Here is a 15,484-nt window from a genome sequence, read left to right as displayed (position 1 = left end):
AAGGAAACTCCCTTAAGTGGATGGAACTGAAATTAAATGTGTGTGTATTTTCCTTCAACTTTTTTTTAAGGCGGTGCAGTAGAGTAACTCTCTCCCGTGAGCGTGCGCTTGGCTTTGTGGAAAATTCCAGTAGTCTGTTTTTCAATTTTTTTTCAAAATTGATAAGGATTGTTGTTATATTAAATAGGCTTCTTTACACATGGCCATATTTAATAAAGTTTACAAAAAAAAACTACAAAAATCCATAGGGGCTTTAAACTCATTGCTGTAATATAACCTCTAAACCTCTAATCAGAAATGCAAGAATCATTTCATATTTTCTCTGTTGATGAAAAATCTAAAAGTTTGTACTCATAACTGGGGGTGGGGGTGGGGATTTCTTGCATTTAAACACACCTTTAGTCAAACACATTTATCGCATTTTAGCAGGTTGTTTTCCATTGTCAAGTGTTCCATTCCTTTCTCATCTCATTTGTGAGTTTATACTGTTCCTTCCTGGAAATAATACAGTGTAATAAGATTGTTTAATTAACCTCTGATAACAGAACAAGACTTTAAACCAGTCAATGTACAGTACATGTACATGGATACAGTGGAACTATAATAGTTCTCAGGAATACCTTCAGCAAATACTGAGAATCCATAACCAACCCATTGACAGCAAATGGTAACATTGGTTTTCCAGGAGATATAGACCATAGCTGCTATATTCTGGAGTATTGCGAGAGGAAGTGAGAATGAAAGCAAATGGACTGGACTAGATTTGAATGCCATTGAGCAGGAAAAGCTTGCAAGACCTACACCACCAAACAAACAATTTCTCTTTGAGGTGAATATCCTGGGACTCCATCCTTTCCTGCGCACTCAAGACTATTTATTATCCTAAATATCCTCTTAAGTATGCAAAAGGATCCAGATCGGCCTGGTGCCCCTGAAAAGAACCAAGCCTGCTGGTACACTGACAACACAAGTAAACACACCGGTCTCACCAAAAACATGCAGTCTATTAATAATGCTAATGCAGCGGCTCCTCTTGGTCTACAGAGAGCATACTGTTTATGTGCCTTCTTTTGACATGCTGATCCTTTCCTTCAAATAAACCAGACCTTAAAAACCTCGAGCCCTTTCCAATCCCTTCAGCATTCTGGTAATTTAGATTTTGAATGGTCTTTTTTGGTGATGGGGTTCAAATGTGTACAGAGACACTGAAGCATTATCTAAAATTGTACTAGACACACTGCAGGAGTTTGCTAAAATGTTACTGAGAAACTGAGGGGAGAAAGACATTTTTGTTAGGAGAGCTTTAAACCTAATATATCCAGTTTATACAGTAAAACTCCTTTGTGGTAAATGTATTGGCCCTTACCCCAGGTAAACCCTTCTTCTTTATTTGATTTATTTGTTTGTTTTTTCAGGAATCTTCTTCTTGGTTTAGCTGGAGTTACAGTATCAGCCTCATTATTTGCTAATGTTGTTATTCTGTTACTAAGAAGACTGCATTAACAGACCGTTGGACACCTGACTGTCCAAAAAGATTAAAACTGATTCAATCAGACGCTGAATAGCGCTATCAACCGGGGTAATCTAGGGTTATCACTGCCGGGCCAGTTTTATTCTGTTGCTCCTCAGTCACAGCGGGCCCTCCCAGCGCGAGGAGACACCTGGTCTATTGTGAAGACAGAAGGCAGGTGGGCAATTAAAGTGCCTCAGGCCTGTGAAAACCTCAAACTGTCTCATGGCCTTTCAAATTAAACTGTCTCTCTCATTTTTGAGGCCTTGTCTTCGATATCCCTCTACAGGAAACTATTGCTTATGAGTAATGACATGACAATGACAACAATGGAGTGTGTTAGAAATCTATTTAAAGATTAGCAGAATGATCTAGAAATGTTTTTACTTCAGTGCCATACTTGCTTTTTGTTTGTCTATGTCAACAAATAATTTACCAACAATGTCTTTATTGAATATTGAATTTATTTAAAAAAAAACGATACGAACATTTTGTTAGTCATTCTTTCAAAAAAATAAAAGCCTTACACATTGCTACATTGTAGTTGTGAAATTGTACCTGTCACTTCTGCAATCTTCTCCATATGATCTAGGATGGCCTACATACTCTACTGAAGAGCCTGCAAGTGTATTTAATGAATGTCTTCCACCAGACATGACACAGCAGCCTTTCATATTAAGACACCTAAGGCAATTTTCACACCTACAGATCCCATTTTGTTATTTTTGAGTTTTAGAACAGGAGCTGTTTTGTGACTAATTAGCAGGTTCCTGGCTGTAGAGGAACGGTGATTAGAGAGTGTTGCTTGTCTATTCTTGCAAAGAAAAAAACAGCTTTCTAATAAATGGACAGCTAGGGCAGGTATTCATGGTTGAGCATTCCAGAGCATCCCTGGTGGAATACTGTATTTAAAAAAAAAGGTTTCTTCTCCGATGACGTCCAAACAATCACCTCGACTGTCACTTAAATTAGTGCTTTTCCTATGGAGCATCCCAAAATGGCTGATCATTTCCTCTTGTTGTTGCCAGATTGGAGTCCAGTTTCATTAAGGTCACAGACTTAACTTTTACTTTCCACGTGCATCTCCTGTACAACAGATCTGTAGTCCAGAAACAATCACGACTAGCTCAAACCACGTCTCCTGGCACTGGTGTTACAACAACATTAGCAAATGTATTGCCCTGGGATTGTTTTATCATACTACTTGCCTTGCGTTACTTGTACTCATATTATTTTGATTTCCCCTATGCTCCCTTTCCCTTGGCCCTTGACTGTGACCTAACATCTTGTCTGCACTCAGCTTTTACGATCCAGGATGTAAGACGTCATATATTGTATTCACGAATTGGAATTTGTAAAATGTATTATGCTTTGAATTGCACTGGATTTTTGCACTTTGTATTGCGCTTATATTTTGTAAGTCGCCCTGGATAAGGGCGTCTGCTAATAAATAAATAATAATAATAATAATAATAATAATAATAATAATAATAATAATAATAATAATAATAGTGTGGTAAACTCAAAGGGACTGGTTTGGATTTTACTGTGTGCTTTCCTGCACAAACTCCCCAATTTATTTTTTTGATATTGGATTCCCTTTTCAAAAGCCTGAACACTTTTGTCTGAGCAATTAACAACTGCAAGGATTAAGGTTACAAAACATCCACAGCTTTATAGGAAATGTTTCTTAAAACCCCCCTTATTGTGTCTATTATCTGGATTCTGCATTCATTTAGACAATAATATAATTAATAACTCATTATATTTAATTTCAGTAGTCTCATGTAACTCATTTTGAAATACATGCAAGTGCCCATTGAATTCACATTCACTATATCTAACAGGCCTAGAAAATGAATACATTTTACATTTTAGATTTTTACCATCCCACACCCAAAAAACCCAACGACAACCACCATGCAGAATAAAAAAATCTAACTTTGTCACCTGTTAAGCAGCAGACTGTATTCTGCCTAAAATGGGGAAACAACGTTTCTTGTTTTTCTCCGGTAACCTGGGAAAAACATCAGGAAGATGAACTTGCACTTTTGCCAGGTGCTCTCAATCTAATCACACGATTCCCATCAAACAACTGCTGAATAATACAAAAACAACAGCCCCGGTGTGATTTATGCGTGTCCATATGCTGCAATTTGACATGAGATTATTGCTCGCAAGCTTTATGTAGCAGACCCGCTATAAACTAAAGAAGAGAAAAAAAGCTCAAGTGCGGCAGCCCTCGCAGGTGACCTTATCACTCTGATGGATGCGTTTGTACATCTCAATTGCGTATGATCTCAGCCTGCTCCCGGAGGCACCATGCCTCAGACTAACTAAATTGGCGGCGGCCGCTTTCACGTGCAGATGCGGAGGCTGTGTTATGCCACACCAGCTTTCAACTTCAGTCCATCTTTGTTACCCAAAAACATTGACTTTCATTCGATTAAACACGCCCTAATTCAATCCAAGGCGGTCTGGTTGCATAGTCAGCGAAGAAGCTCATTAGGAGCAGCGCACTCTCCTCCAGCTACACACACAGAGCCCTATTTCTCACCATGACTACTTCTGACCAGCTGAGCAGATGCGTTGGCAATTAGGACACAAGAGTGGAGAACACATCCCTTATTGTTGACTGCTATGAATCAGCTACCCAGCTCAGTTTAAGTAAGTAATTAAACAAACACAGCATACAATGTTTGGGGGAAATGGTAGAGTATCTTTAAAAATCTGAGAGAGAGGAAAAAGTACAGTCTTAATGCATTGTGACATCCTTCTGTAAAATATTTAATATCACTTCAATATCACCAAACACCCTTGTTGCATACTCTAAGGTTGCAAATCAACTACTGTAGTATCAGGCTGTAAAATCCAAATATAGAGGTGTGTCTCCTTGTTCACTTCAATACCAAGAACAGAAAAATAAATGAAAATCCAAGCAAAAACAACCACTTACTATAGAGTTAAACAAGCCCAGTGCAATTTGCATGGTCAAATGGCAGTTTCACGTTAGTTTTACAATGCCTGTACCTTCTTTTGCCGTGATTTTGCATGGCTTACATAATGGTTTACTAATACCATTCACTGCTTCAACATAATGTCGCATTAATTTTCCACACTTGACCACGGTTCTACAATGGTAAACCTCAGTAAACATGCAAGGAACTCTCTCTATACAGATTTCATTTTTCAATTACGTTGAAGTGCACGTGGCAGAACACACACAACTTCAGTTCTCACTGCTTGCATGCTTTTCGCCTCTAATATCCATGCTGAATCAGTTGTAAACAGTATCAGTTTGAGCTGGTCCTATTTTATGTCTCTTCAGCTCAGATTTCATGGCTATAGTTTGTTTACCCCTCAAACCCCTGAGTCCAAAGCTACTTTCCACCTGCTTCATTCCTGCTTAGCCTACTGAAACCCTACACTTCGATAAAGCAGGCAGATCTGACAAAAGGTCGGAGGGCAAGTAACAAAGGTACAGGGGGCCTGAGGCATGACTTGGAAGCATGGGGCAAAGAGACCCACGGAGTCAGACAATGGGCTCACTGTCTGAATCCCTCATCTACTGTATAGCTTAAGAAAGAAATGGAATTCATCAATATTCAAACATGGGATTAAAAACATTGTGTAAGATAAAATTGCTGAACATGGCTAGAATAAATATATGTACAAAATTTAAAGTTAAAAGTTGGCTGACTCCAATACACATATAAGGATGTATCACTGCCACAGTCCCTTCTATGCAGGCCGACTATAATATGAATCCTTCCGGTAGTGGAGTCATTCAGAACTGTTCCATCAAATCGTTATGTAATAAGGATGCTGAAGTAAATGCATCCAGAAGGCATGCAGGAAACTGAATGCAGGAGTGTCAAGAGACTTCCTTTCATGGTTTTGCTAAGGAAATAAAAATGGGCCATCACATTTCAGTGGCAACTTGGATTTATCCCTTTTGAATTGATTCCCAACTCATTTTAATATATTCTTCATATGTACGTAAATATATATCCTGAGATCAGTATCAGTATATATCCTGTGGCAGGCCATTATATAAATCTCAGGTGGGAGGGAAGCATTGTTATGAAAAATGCAGAATGGAGGTGAGAGGCTTTCTACCCTATGGCATGCTTTCTTCATAGCCGAGGATTTGATGAGAGGAGCAAGACATGGGTTGGGAAACGCAGATAATTGTGCATACCGCAAGACAGCTCAGCAGTACAGTGACTCATACATTTGCAGCAGCAAACAGTGACCTGATGTTCATCTTAATCACCAAACGATTGGGAGCTCATGGGCTCCTTCCATATGCTACGCCAGCATTGCTCTTTCAATTACTAATAGTCAATTACCAGAGAAACACAGACCTCCCTTCCTCTGCACACATTATACATGCCAGTGGCCTGGAAGCATCGCAGAGGCATACTGATCACAGTTATGCATCCAGCTCCCCTAGTGGCTTCAGATCTAATGACAGGGAGCGTGTCTCAGTGAATACCCAGTCTCCCAGCTAAGCACCAGGACAAATCCCTCTCCAAACAAACCAAACATGAAATAAGCTCACAGATGTATGGGTAGCCTCCGAAAGATCAGTGCTCTGCTGCGTCTGTTTGCTTTGGAAGAGCCAAAAGGATTAGGAAAGGTCTATGCCATCATTTTGCATTTCTCTCACAACTGAACCAGGCTCGTGTTGCGGCCTTACTGGCCTCTCCGGGCTGGAAAGTCATCAAATATGTCCCCATGCTGTACATGGTGTTGAAATCATGCCTGCATTAATGTTACCTTCTGAAGTAGCGCAGAAATGCATACCATCATCAGCACTATCACAGAGAAGAGGGTTTTCTACTTTAAAGGGAATGCCCTGGCCTTATTCACGGTAAACATAAAAAGGCACAAAGTCAGATCAAGCCTGCCCATTTCTTCATTACGCCAGCGGAGATAATGACTCGGAGAAGGCTGCAGAGTGGTAATGTTGATCTTCGCTAATCTCCGATATGCCTCCGTTACTTTTATCTCCTATTGAATCCATATCAGCTTAATACATTATTTATTATCCGCTTGTGGGCAAACACGCGGCTCATTTACCGCTGGGCGCAAACGCTAATAAAACACTCGATACAAGGATCTGACAAGGTTACATAGCTGCATTTTACCGAGTGTTCCAGCATTCCTGCAGGATCGAAACCTCCTCATACAGATATGCAAAGAAGGGCATGTTTTCTTTTGACCCGAGGCCAAATGGGTAAAGGTTAACACAGAATTGAAATGTGCCTGTCAATGACACTTACTTCCTGTAAGCCCATGCTGAGTGTTGCATTTCCAATTTGCTCCACCCATGACTATCTGCTCAGATCATCATTGTATTTCAAAACAATCTCATAGTGTCAGTCTCTGTTTCCAATAGATCCATAGTCATCCATGAATCTTTAATCACATTTTTATACGATGAGCACATGCCAGCTATTTCAGAAACTGGAAACCAAATGCGCTCTTGCAATAGTCTACAGCTAATGCATAAATAAGAATTTGTGCCAAGTTCTCAGTTCAGAGTAGTGTTGTTATACTTGAGAGAAAATGAAGACTTGTGTTTAATTGGCATGCAATGCACAGGCCTAAATTATTATGAATTTGAACCTGGTAAGGCAATATCAGCAGGCAAAACTATTTAAATTTTAAGTAAGGTAAATACAATTTAATGAAGATTAATAACTTCCTTTTTATCAGACATCTATAAAATAAACTGTTAAAATGTTCACCTGCCACACCAAAAGCTGCCTTGTTGATAAATGTTTAATTAAGAAGTTATGCAGTAACCAGACAGCACTGAAAAAATCGCCCATTGCCTGGCTTTGTTGTAGATTCACCAGCAGTTTCTTTATATGCAGTAGATGTATCATATAAGCTTTAAATTGTACAACTTCATTTTATTTCAATATGTTCTACCTACATAAGAGTTTTTCAATTTGTGTAGTGGCAGTATAGCAAACTAATTGTACAAATAACACACTTTGATTTGAACTCTCTGCCTTCTGAATCTAATCCTCTACAAATTAGCGTCTTCGATTTTTGACATTGTTGATCAATCTCACGGGATCCATCAAATCATGTCAACAGCTGTCTATCAAGGTTGTGAATAGCTGACAGGTGTCACTGTGCCCCTAAACAGGTCTCTGTTGGAAAACACTCAAAAATCCATGCAACGGTCCTCGTTAGGATAGCACAGGTTCTCCAAGACTCTCCCAATTAGCACTTACACAAAAGCCATTAGCACTTTTTTTAGCTGTTGACCTGATTGATTTAATGCGCTGTACTGGACATTTTTGCTTTGTTATGTCGTCTGCAATGGCTTTTAAGCAAGGCGTAAGTGCTTTGACTTCTTGACATCTCGAAAAGCCGCGCTCAGAAACTTTTTTTTCAGTTGGTTGTTGAAGAAAAACGAACACTAAGAAAACAAAAAGGACGGGCCGAGATAAGAATCGGTTTCCCAGTCTCATTACTCTTAACGAGCAGCCTCTGTTCTGTTGAGAGATTTCCCTCTGGTCTCCGAGACACATTCTCATTAAAGCACGGCAGGCCCTGGCATATGTTAATCGTGACAGGAATCTAAGCGAACCTGCACTCAAACCCACACACACACACACAACACCACTTTGGAGAAGTAAACAGCGTTGATGGAAGGGAGACGCATCTCAAGGCCTGTCTGGTTCCCTTCACATCTAAGGCCTGAGTCATGGACACTAAAAACCTCCAGTGCAATCATCCCAGAACATCTTATCTGTATTTGTCATCAGTCAGCTTCATCACACCGAAAAAACAGAGTCCCACATCGTTCCACTCATCTATCGGCCTCAGGGAGACAACAGCACAAATCATCAGATAAGCCTATTGCCTCTGGTGGCAGAACTACCGCAGAGCTAAACAATTATGGACACACACATGCATATATTCCCTCGCTCGGTGTATACTGGCCTTCACAGGAATGAAAAGCAGAATTTGGGGGGGAAACTAAACTGTCCCATGCTGTTAATATTTACATTTACCTCCCTGACAGGTGGTTTATTTATTATTTTTCCATGTACTTGTTTTTTTACATGCCACTATTCATAAATGCGTCAAAAACTGTGAAAGCCTACACAAACAAAACAAGAGCTTTTTTTTGTGGGGATCTCAGGAAAAGAGAATGATTTTTGTAAATACCCTCATATATGGCAGAAACCCATTTGTTTTACATTACAACATGTATTTGGGATAAATGTACAGGCTTCTGGGAGGTATAGCTACCAGTAGAAAAACACTAAACACTAGAAAGATGACTACAGCACAATCAGATTATCCTTCCTTGTACAAAAGGCCAAGTTGTTTTCTCCTCTAAAAGCTTTCTCAGTTGTAGCAAGATAACCTGATATGAGGAAGATAATCATTTTTACTGGAATATCAAATAACAGATGGCCCCATTTTCAAAATGCCACAGGACTTCAAACACTCCTGCTGAAGGTACAAAATTAAAAAATGTAAAAGTCAGTTTAAAGGGATTTCAGGGACGTAAATCTCAGGCCAATTGTCTAAGCTGACATCCACTTCACTCAACTACATCTGATAGTTAACAAAGTGGGAAAAAAACATCCTCCATCCAATTCTATACATTACATGACCACAATACAGCCCTTATATTGAATAGGCCCTTAAAAAAAGAAAAACAAAAGTCACCTATCTTAATTAAAGGTAGCTCAAAACCAGGTGTAGGGAGTTTTCTGAACCTTTGTTGAAAGATCCCATGATTATCATAGAAAGGAAATAACATGCTTTGAACCTAGGTTAGACTTGAAAGTTATCATCTTTCTCCTGTTTTGCCTTGACAGAGCATTTGTTTTCCATCCCAGGCTATGATCATTTCTACTATATGATTAGGATTGATCCAGACTGTTTGTCATTTATCATTTAAGACACATCAAATATCTGAATTTAACCACAGGAAATATAAGGGAGTCAGACACAATGGCAGTTGGTAAAAGCTGTGGGCAACCTGTTTAGATTTCTCTTTTAAATGAAATGCTGTATTCCTGATAACCCCCAGTTTAAACTTTACTTACTGCTGGTTTTAGTTTCACAAGCATGACTCCTTTCAAAGATGGTTCATCCTTTGAAAAGCATTTGCTGCACAGAAATCAGTCCATCAGTCCATAATTTAGGCTGGCACTCAAGTTTTATTATACTACTTTAGGAAACTCTGAAACGAGTAGGACTGCTTGTAACCGGAGTTGCCCTTCAGCATTCTAGAGCAATTGCCTAAATATCTGATTTGATTTGATTTGATTTGATTTAGAAAACATCGCAAAAACCTTTCTGTAAGAACAGCTGTATCTCCAACCTGTCCCACAATGCTCCTAGAGGAAGGGGCCCATGTCCTTCATGGAATTAAACGCAGACACGCATGAAAACAAAATGAGGTGAAATGTTCAATGCCGGGAAAAAAATAGCAGGCAAAACTGCTCTTCTTCAAATAAGCCAGCAGTTAAAGTCACCTACCATGGGAAGAGCAAATTGCAACATTTACATCTGCACGCTGCAATGGACTATAAAGATGTCATTTGTTAGCTTCATTGTTCATCTGATGAGCCCAGGGTCTCCCAAGCAAGATTCATCACCGGCTCACAGCACTGATACTTTTCAAACACTTCCTTCTGCAGAAATCATCCGTTCATGTTGCCAACAGCACTGTGGGATGGATCCACACCAACATTTAAGCCAAGACTGCACCTCAACAGCCATTTCATGCTAATCAAATTGAGGGTAAGTATGCCTTCAGGTGTATCGAGCATCCAGTTAACTCAAACCAACAGTACGGACTCTAACAATTGATGTAAGATTTGAGTAAGCAAATGCAACAAAAAACAGGTCTAGTGAAGCAATTCAATGGCAATTCAAACACACAACAGTGAGTTCCCTCAAAGGTTATATTTTCAATTAGCTCAGGTAGGGAAACCAAGCACTGCATTATACTAAGGAAAGACAAGATATTATCCATTTTAGTGTACAGTATATTTCCCAGCATTTTGTGAAGAATTAAAAATGCAAGATTAAGTATTTCTCAGGGATTCCAAATGACTAGCAATTCCAAAATATATATATTTAATCATTGTACTATTAGACTATAATAGCTTAGTGTTATATTTGCATTGTTTGAAGTTAAAAGCAATAAGTATTCTTAAAAAAAGGCTTGTTCTACAGTACAGTACAGAAAAATTGCCCATTGTCTACCTCCCACAGTTCTTGACAGGTAGAAACCAATTCAGATTTGGGAACAATGCCGGTTTGCGGGGGACGCTAGATAACTCAAATGGAAGTCAATCTTCCTCATCTCCCAGTCATATGCCGTTAAGAGATTAGGAGGCTCGTCCGTTACTTTATATTGCGAAAGTGCTGATAAAAGCCTGATAGCTCTGTGGCTTTGTGTGCCATCACCACGTTCCAAAACCACCACAAACCACACACTCCTTATCAGCCAAAGCTGCATAACAAAACAGACCTTTCAGGTGTTCGACAGGGCTGTGGGGACAAAGCCTCCTTTCACCAGCAGCCAGGTAAGCGATACCTCATTTAGCGCAAGGCCAGGAGCAATTCTGTGATGCCGTTTGTGTCTAAAATTAGGGTCTAATTTACCCGTCAACATGTGCCTAATGGGAGAAAGTTCATGCCCAAGAAGGACCACACAGCGCAGTCCTCAATGGCACAGCAAAGCACCTGGCTAGATTCTCGTGGTTCCCATGGTAGAAACACCATGCTACTTCCCACCCACAAATAAAGCCCCGATTATCAATCCAGAAGAAGCTGGGTATTGTGCGCGGCCAGACATGTCACTGTACTTCCTGTGCCGGGGCTGACAAAGGCAACGTTTAGCCGGCCTGCGCTGTCAGAGACACACAGGCTGTCAGTGAGGGGGCTCTCAGGGTCTTGTAATCCTAGCCAAGTACAGGGCACTCAAACAACAACTGAATAACCTGGTCCCGCCACAGGCCGCGACAAAACAATATAAAAAGAAAAAAAAAGTCTGAAAACTATATTTAACAACTCTGGGAATTCTAGGACTCCATAATACAGGAACACTTTCAATGCGCAGCGAAGGTCAACTGGGTTTAACTTCCTTTGCAGACTCCACTGCTTGCCACTCTTTTTTTTTTTTCTTGATCTTTTTTTTTGCAACACCAAGATAAGCATTGTTTTCCAAAACAATGGGTCACTTCCAAAGCCATTTCAAACTCCCAGACATTGGCTTTTATTTGTTTATATTTATGCGGTTACAAATAGAATCAAAATATGGAAGGAAAAATGTACACAATTGAATATTTTCTTTATTGTGTTTCATATATGGTAAGAGGGCCAGATGCCTACTTATTATTATTCTACAAACATCTTTCACATGCTCCGTGCTTTTAGAGTTGAGCTTGAGCTTTAGAGAAATATACTGAACAATTATGCCTTTGTTTCTGTACTGCTTGGTGAACTTAAAGGGAAATGATTGACACTGAACAAATTCTATGTACAAGACACAATGTTGAGACATAATTCTCTGATATGAATTTTCAGTGCCCCACCAACTATTGCAACCTTATCAATTTTCAACCTGCTTAATATATCTGAAACTATATGTTATAATAAAAAAGTGTAAAAGTGTAAAAATAAACTTGCTACTGGTCTGACTACAGCACAAAAAGTCTGAAAACCCCAATCATATTTACAAGTATCACAAGCTGACTAGAAAAACTAGAAGAAACCAATCTAATACACCATTTAAAACAACATGTTGAAACTTCAAAACCTCTATCATCGACCTTGTCTACATAAGCTTTTAAAATTAGACTAAACAGTACTCATACCACCATGCATCAAAGCAGTCTGAGGAAAAAATGTTGACATGGCCCCTATCTCATAACAGATGATGCAAAAATCCAACGATTGATGGGGCTTGTGCCTGTTCAAGTAGCTGAACAACTGATGGCACAAGGTCAAACAAACAATATTGGTCTTTTTAAGTTCTGATTTTAGCATTCAAGAAGGAGCAATGCTCTGCTTTCATTCTCAGAAGCATTTACTCCATTTATGGAATTGAAAATAGGCAGGAAGAGCCTAAAACAAGCTTTTAAAGTGTGAATTCAAGTTCACAAGTTGTGAAACGCGAAACTCAAAAAGTTTGGAAAGCACCTTTTCTGTTATGGGATGATTTGAAATGATATCAAGTGTCTTTACTGTACATCTCAGTCTGTCAACATGCTGGTAATTTGCTTTAGAGCTACAACTTAATTCTTCTTGCACTCCAATAACATGTAAAGCCACAGAGGGATTAGAGGGAATTACCAATCACTGATTGCTACACTATTGCTTTCGTGCCCTTAACTTTTTACACTGTCTGTGAGGCTCCTGAAAGAGTTTGTAGCATTTAAATTGATGTATTAGTCATGATGTATTATAGCCCCTATTTAAATGTATTTGGTTGGAGAAGAGAAGGATATTGTATGTTTAATACATCTCCTTTTTCCCTTTTCCAAATAAAATCAACATTTGGACTCATACACTCATACAAGTATTTTATCGGTTTCTGCAAGACAGCTTTTAAATCCTGCTTAAAGCTTACAAGAGGAGCTAATTGCCAAAATAAAACATACCAAAGTTGTTAATACAAAGAAAGAATCAGCAGCGCCCTTGTTACACTTTGAAAAGATGGCAAGAGTGCTGTCACTGGAGGCGCAGTTTATGACCACAGTCAGAACTGGAAGCTCTTTATATACTTAAGACACCCTGTTAAACATCTAAAGAAAAACTCTTCTCTTCTCAAACTGTGATTATACTACAACAGTCTTCTTGTGTTCTATTGTGTATCAAATAAACAAACGGATACAATTACTCTGGGGGCTTGAAACATTTGACAACACATTCTGAGGAGCTCTTTGTATCTTGCTTCCTCGGGGTACATTAAGGGAGGGGCATAGGATATGCATCAGGCAATTTAAATGCAGGTGTTTTTGCATTTTACAATATGTTGCATAGCAGAGGTTGCCTGGAGCTGTGTGTTATTAAAGTGTAACCGAAAACTATTTTTTTCAACAGACAAACATTTCATAGGGGTACCAGCAGAATTTAGACACAGGCATTCAGTGTAACTTATGAGGCAGCACATGTCAGATATTTATTATACATGCAATAACCGAGGTTAATGCCATGAATTGGAGACTGCATGAATCACAACAAACAGAGAAGAGAAAACATCTGCCACAAAACATGTAAAGAACTGCCCAAATAAGTCATGCTTTATACCCTCATTCTTTATGTGGCAACACAACTTCTGTGTTTGGTGCCCTAATATGAACTCTCACCTCCATTCAAATATCATCCTAGCAATAAGTCCACTTAGATGCCTTTCACTGGTTGATAAGCATTGGTTACAAAAAGTGTGTCAAGTATCCCTTTAAAACTGTGCCCTCTTTCTTGTAATCCACAGCAAAGTTTCACTCCAAACATACATATTTGAAACTTTCACATATACATGAGGAAAGAGAGCATTTTCCATAACCAATATTTTAAAATCATATATGGTAACCTGACTAACTGTGTACAAGCTGTTTTTCATATAGGGGAGTGTTGGCACATGACTGTTGCAAAAGAAAAACATATCAACTAAAATGAATGATGTGTAATCACCGAACCCTAAATATTTGGAGTATAAACTCTGGGCTTGTTGTCTGTAATGTTGTTTGGGGGGATTTTGCGGTTGGCTTTACACACCTTGAATGACCCAGGGTCTGCCAGGGCGAGCGCTTGCTTCTTCAGCTCTTCGACTTTCAGATGACATTTTCTGCACAAATTCCCCTTTCCTTCTCTTCTCTCGAAGTGCCCCGACTCTGATATGCTCACAGATCCCGCTCCTTCTGGAGGCGGCCGACTGCTGCATCGAGCCTCCTCCGTCGACTGGAGCCTCTTCCTGGGGTTAAGCTCAAGAGAGAGCGGGGTCCCTCTGCCAGGGCAACCTTCAACCACCTGCGCCACACAGGACACAAAGAGAGAAAGAACAAAAGTTGGAAAAGAAAGAAAAACAATATAGTAATAATAAAATGTAAACTTTCCAAGTGCATATGTAAAGCTTAACAACAGCAAGATACTTTATATGGGCATTAGGAGTCATTGTAACTTTACATTAGATAACACTGGATAGAGATAGGATGACAATATACATATTTGCGAAAATGCAGGTGTATGAGTGCATGCATCACTTTGCATTGCCTGTTTGTAGAAACCTCGCAGTAATCCATTCAGTGATCAAATCTGAACATGTGTGAAAGTTGATTTGCCTGATGCATTGCTTTAATCGTTTACAAATGCCTCCAACTCACTTTCTTGCACAACTGCGCACTTACCGCCAGCCTGCGTTGCTCCGGGTCCCGTCCTCGGGCTGCATTCCCTGCAATTGAGTTCATCCTCTCTGGTCTATATTAGTCAGTTCCACCCGCAGTAATAATGTGCTGGCTGCTGTAATGCAGAGTGCCTTTCCCCCTTGAAAGCAAATGCATTGGCTACTCCATAGCTATAAAACTGAGCAATTCTCTCGCTTTTGTGTCTGCGGTCTGCCAAGCCAAAGTCTTCCCAGTGGTTGGGGAGTCAGACTTTAAAAATCCCTCAGCAGCCCGTTCCTGGTTCAGTCCCATATCGTACTTTAATAGCAGGAGGAGTGCAGTTTAGGTTACAAGTTTGTGGAGGGCTGTAGTCTAGTCAGTGGAATGGGTGGAGCTGCCGACCTTGCCAGGGACTGATTGTTAACGCTATCGGAAGGACGGGGTTTCAGTGCTAGAACAGCAGCCCTTAGGAGAAATGGATGGTATACAATTACGCAATTTCTAAAGGGATGCGTCCCCTTAAGGTCTAATACTGTGTATGTATAAGGCTTTTCACTTATACAGTACAATTCATAGAATTATTGTTGTTGAT

At 39.7% G+C, this 15,484-nt stretch overlaps 1 protein-coding gene across 2 annotated transcripts in view; it reads right to left on the bottom strand.

Annotated features, from left to right (window-relative positions):
• Nucleotides 1-15,276, bottom strand: part of kif26aa (kinesin family member 26Aa) — a 111,253-nt gene extending 95,977 nt beyond the window's left edge. For both annotated transcript variants that reach the window (XM_066693969.1, XM_066693970.1), the window contains exons 1-2: nt 14,917-15,276; nt 14,288-14,539 (exon numbers count right to left, since the gene is read on the bottom strand). In XM_066693969.1, the coding sequence (XP_066550066.1) occupies nt 14,288-14,539; nt 14,917-14,976 (312 nt within the window). In that variant the 5' untranslated portion in view covers nt 14,977-15,276. The remainder of the gene's footprint in view (nt 1-14,287; nt 14,540-14,916) is intronic.
• Nucleotides 15,277-15,484: the final 208 nt, after the last annotated feature.

The sequence above is a fragment of the Amia ocellicauda genome, chromosome 21 (assembly GCF_036373705.1).
Source record: "Amia ocellicauda isolate fAmiCal2 chromosome 21, fAmiCal2.hap1, whole genome shotgun sequence".
NCBI classification, from domain to species: Eukaryota; Metazoa; Chordata; class Actinopteri; order Amiiformes; family Amiidae; genus Amia; species Amia ocellicauda.
The sequence above is the reverse complement of the archived record's forward strand: the minus strand, read 5'-3'. Positions and strand labels throughout refer to the sequence as shown.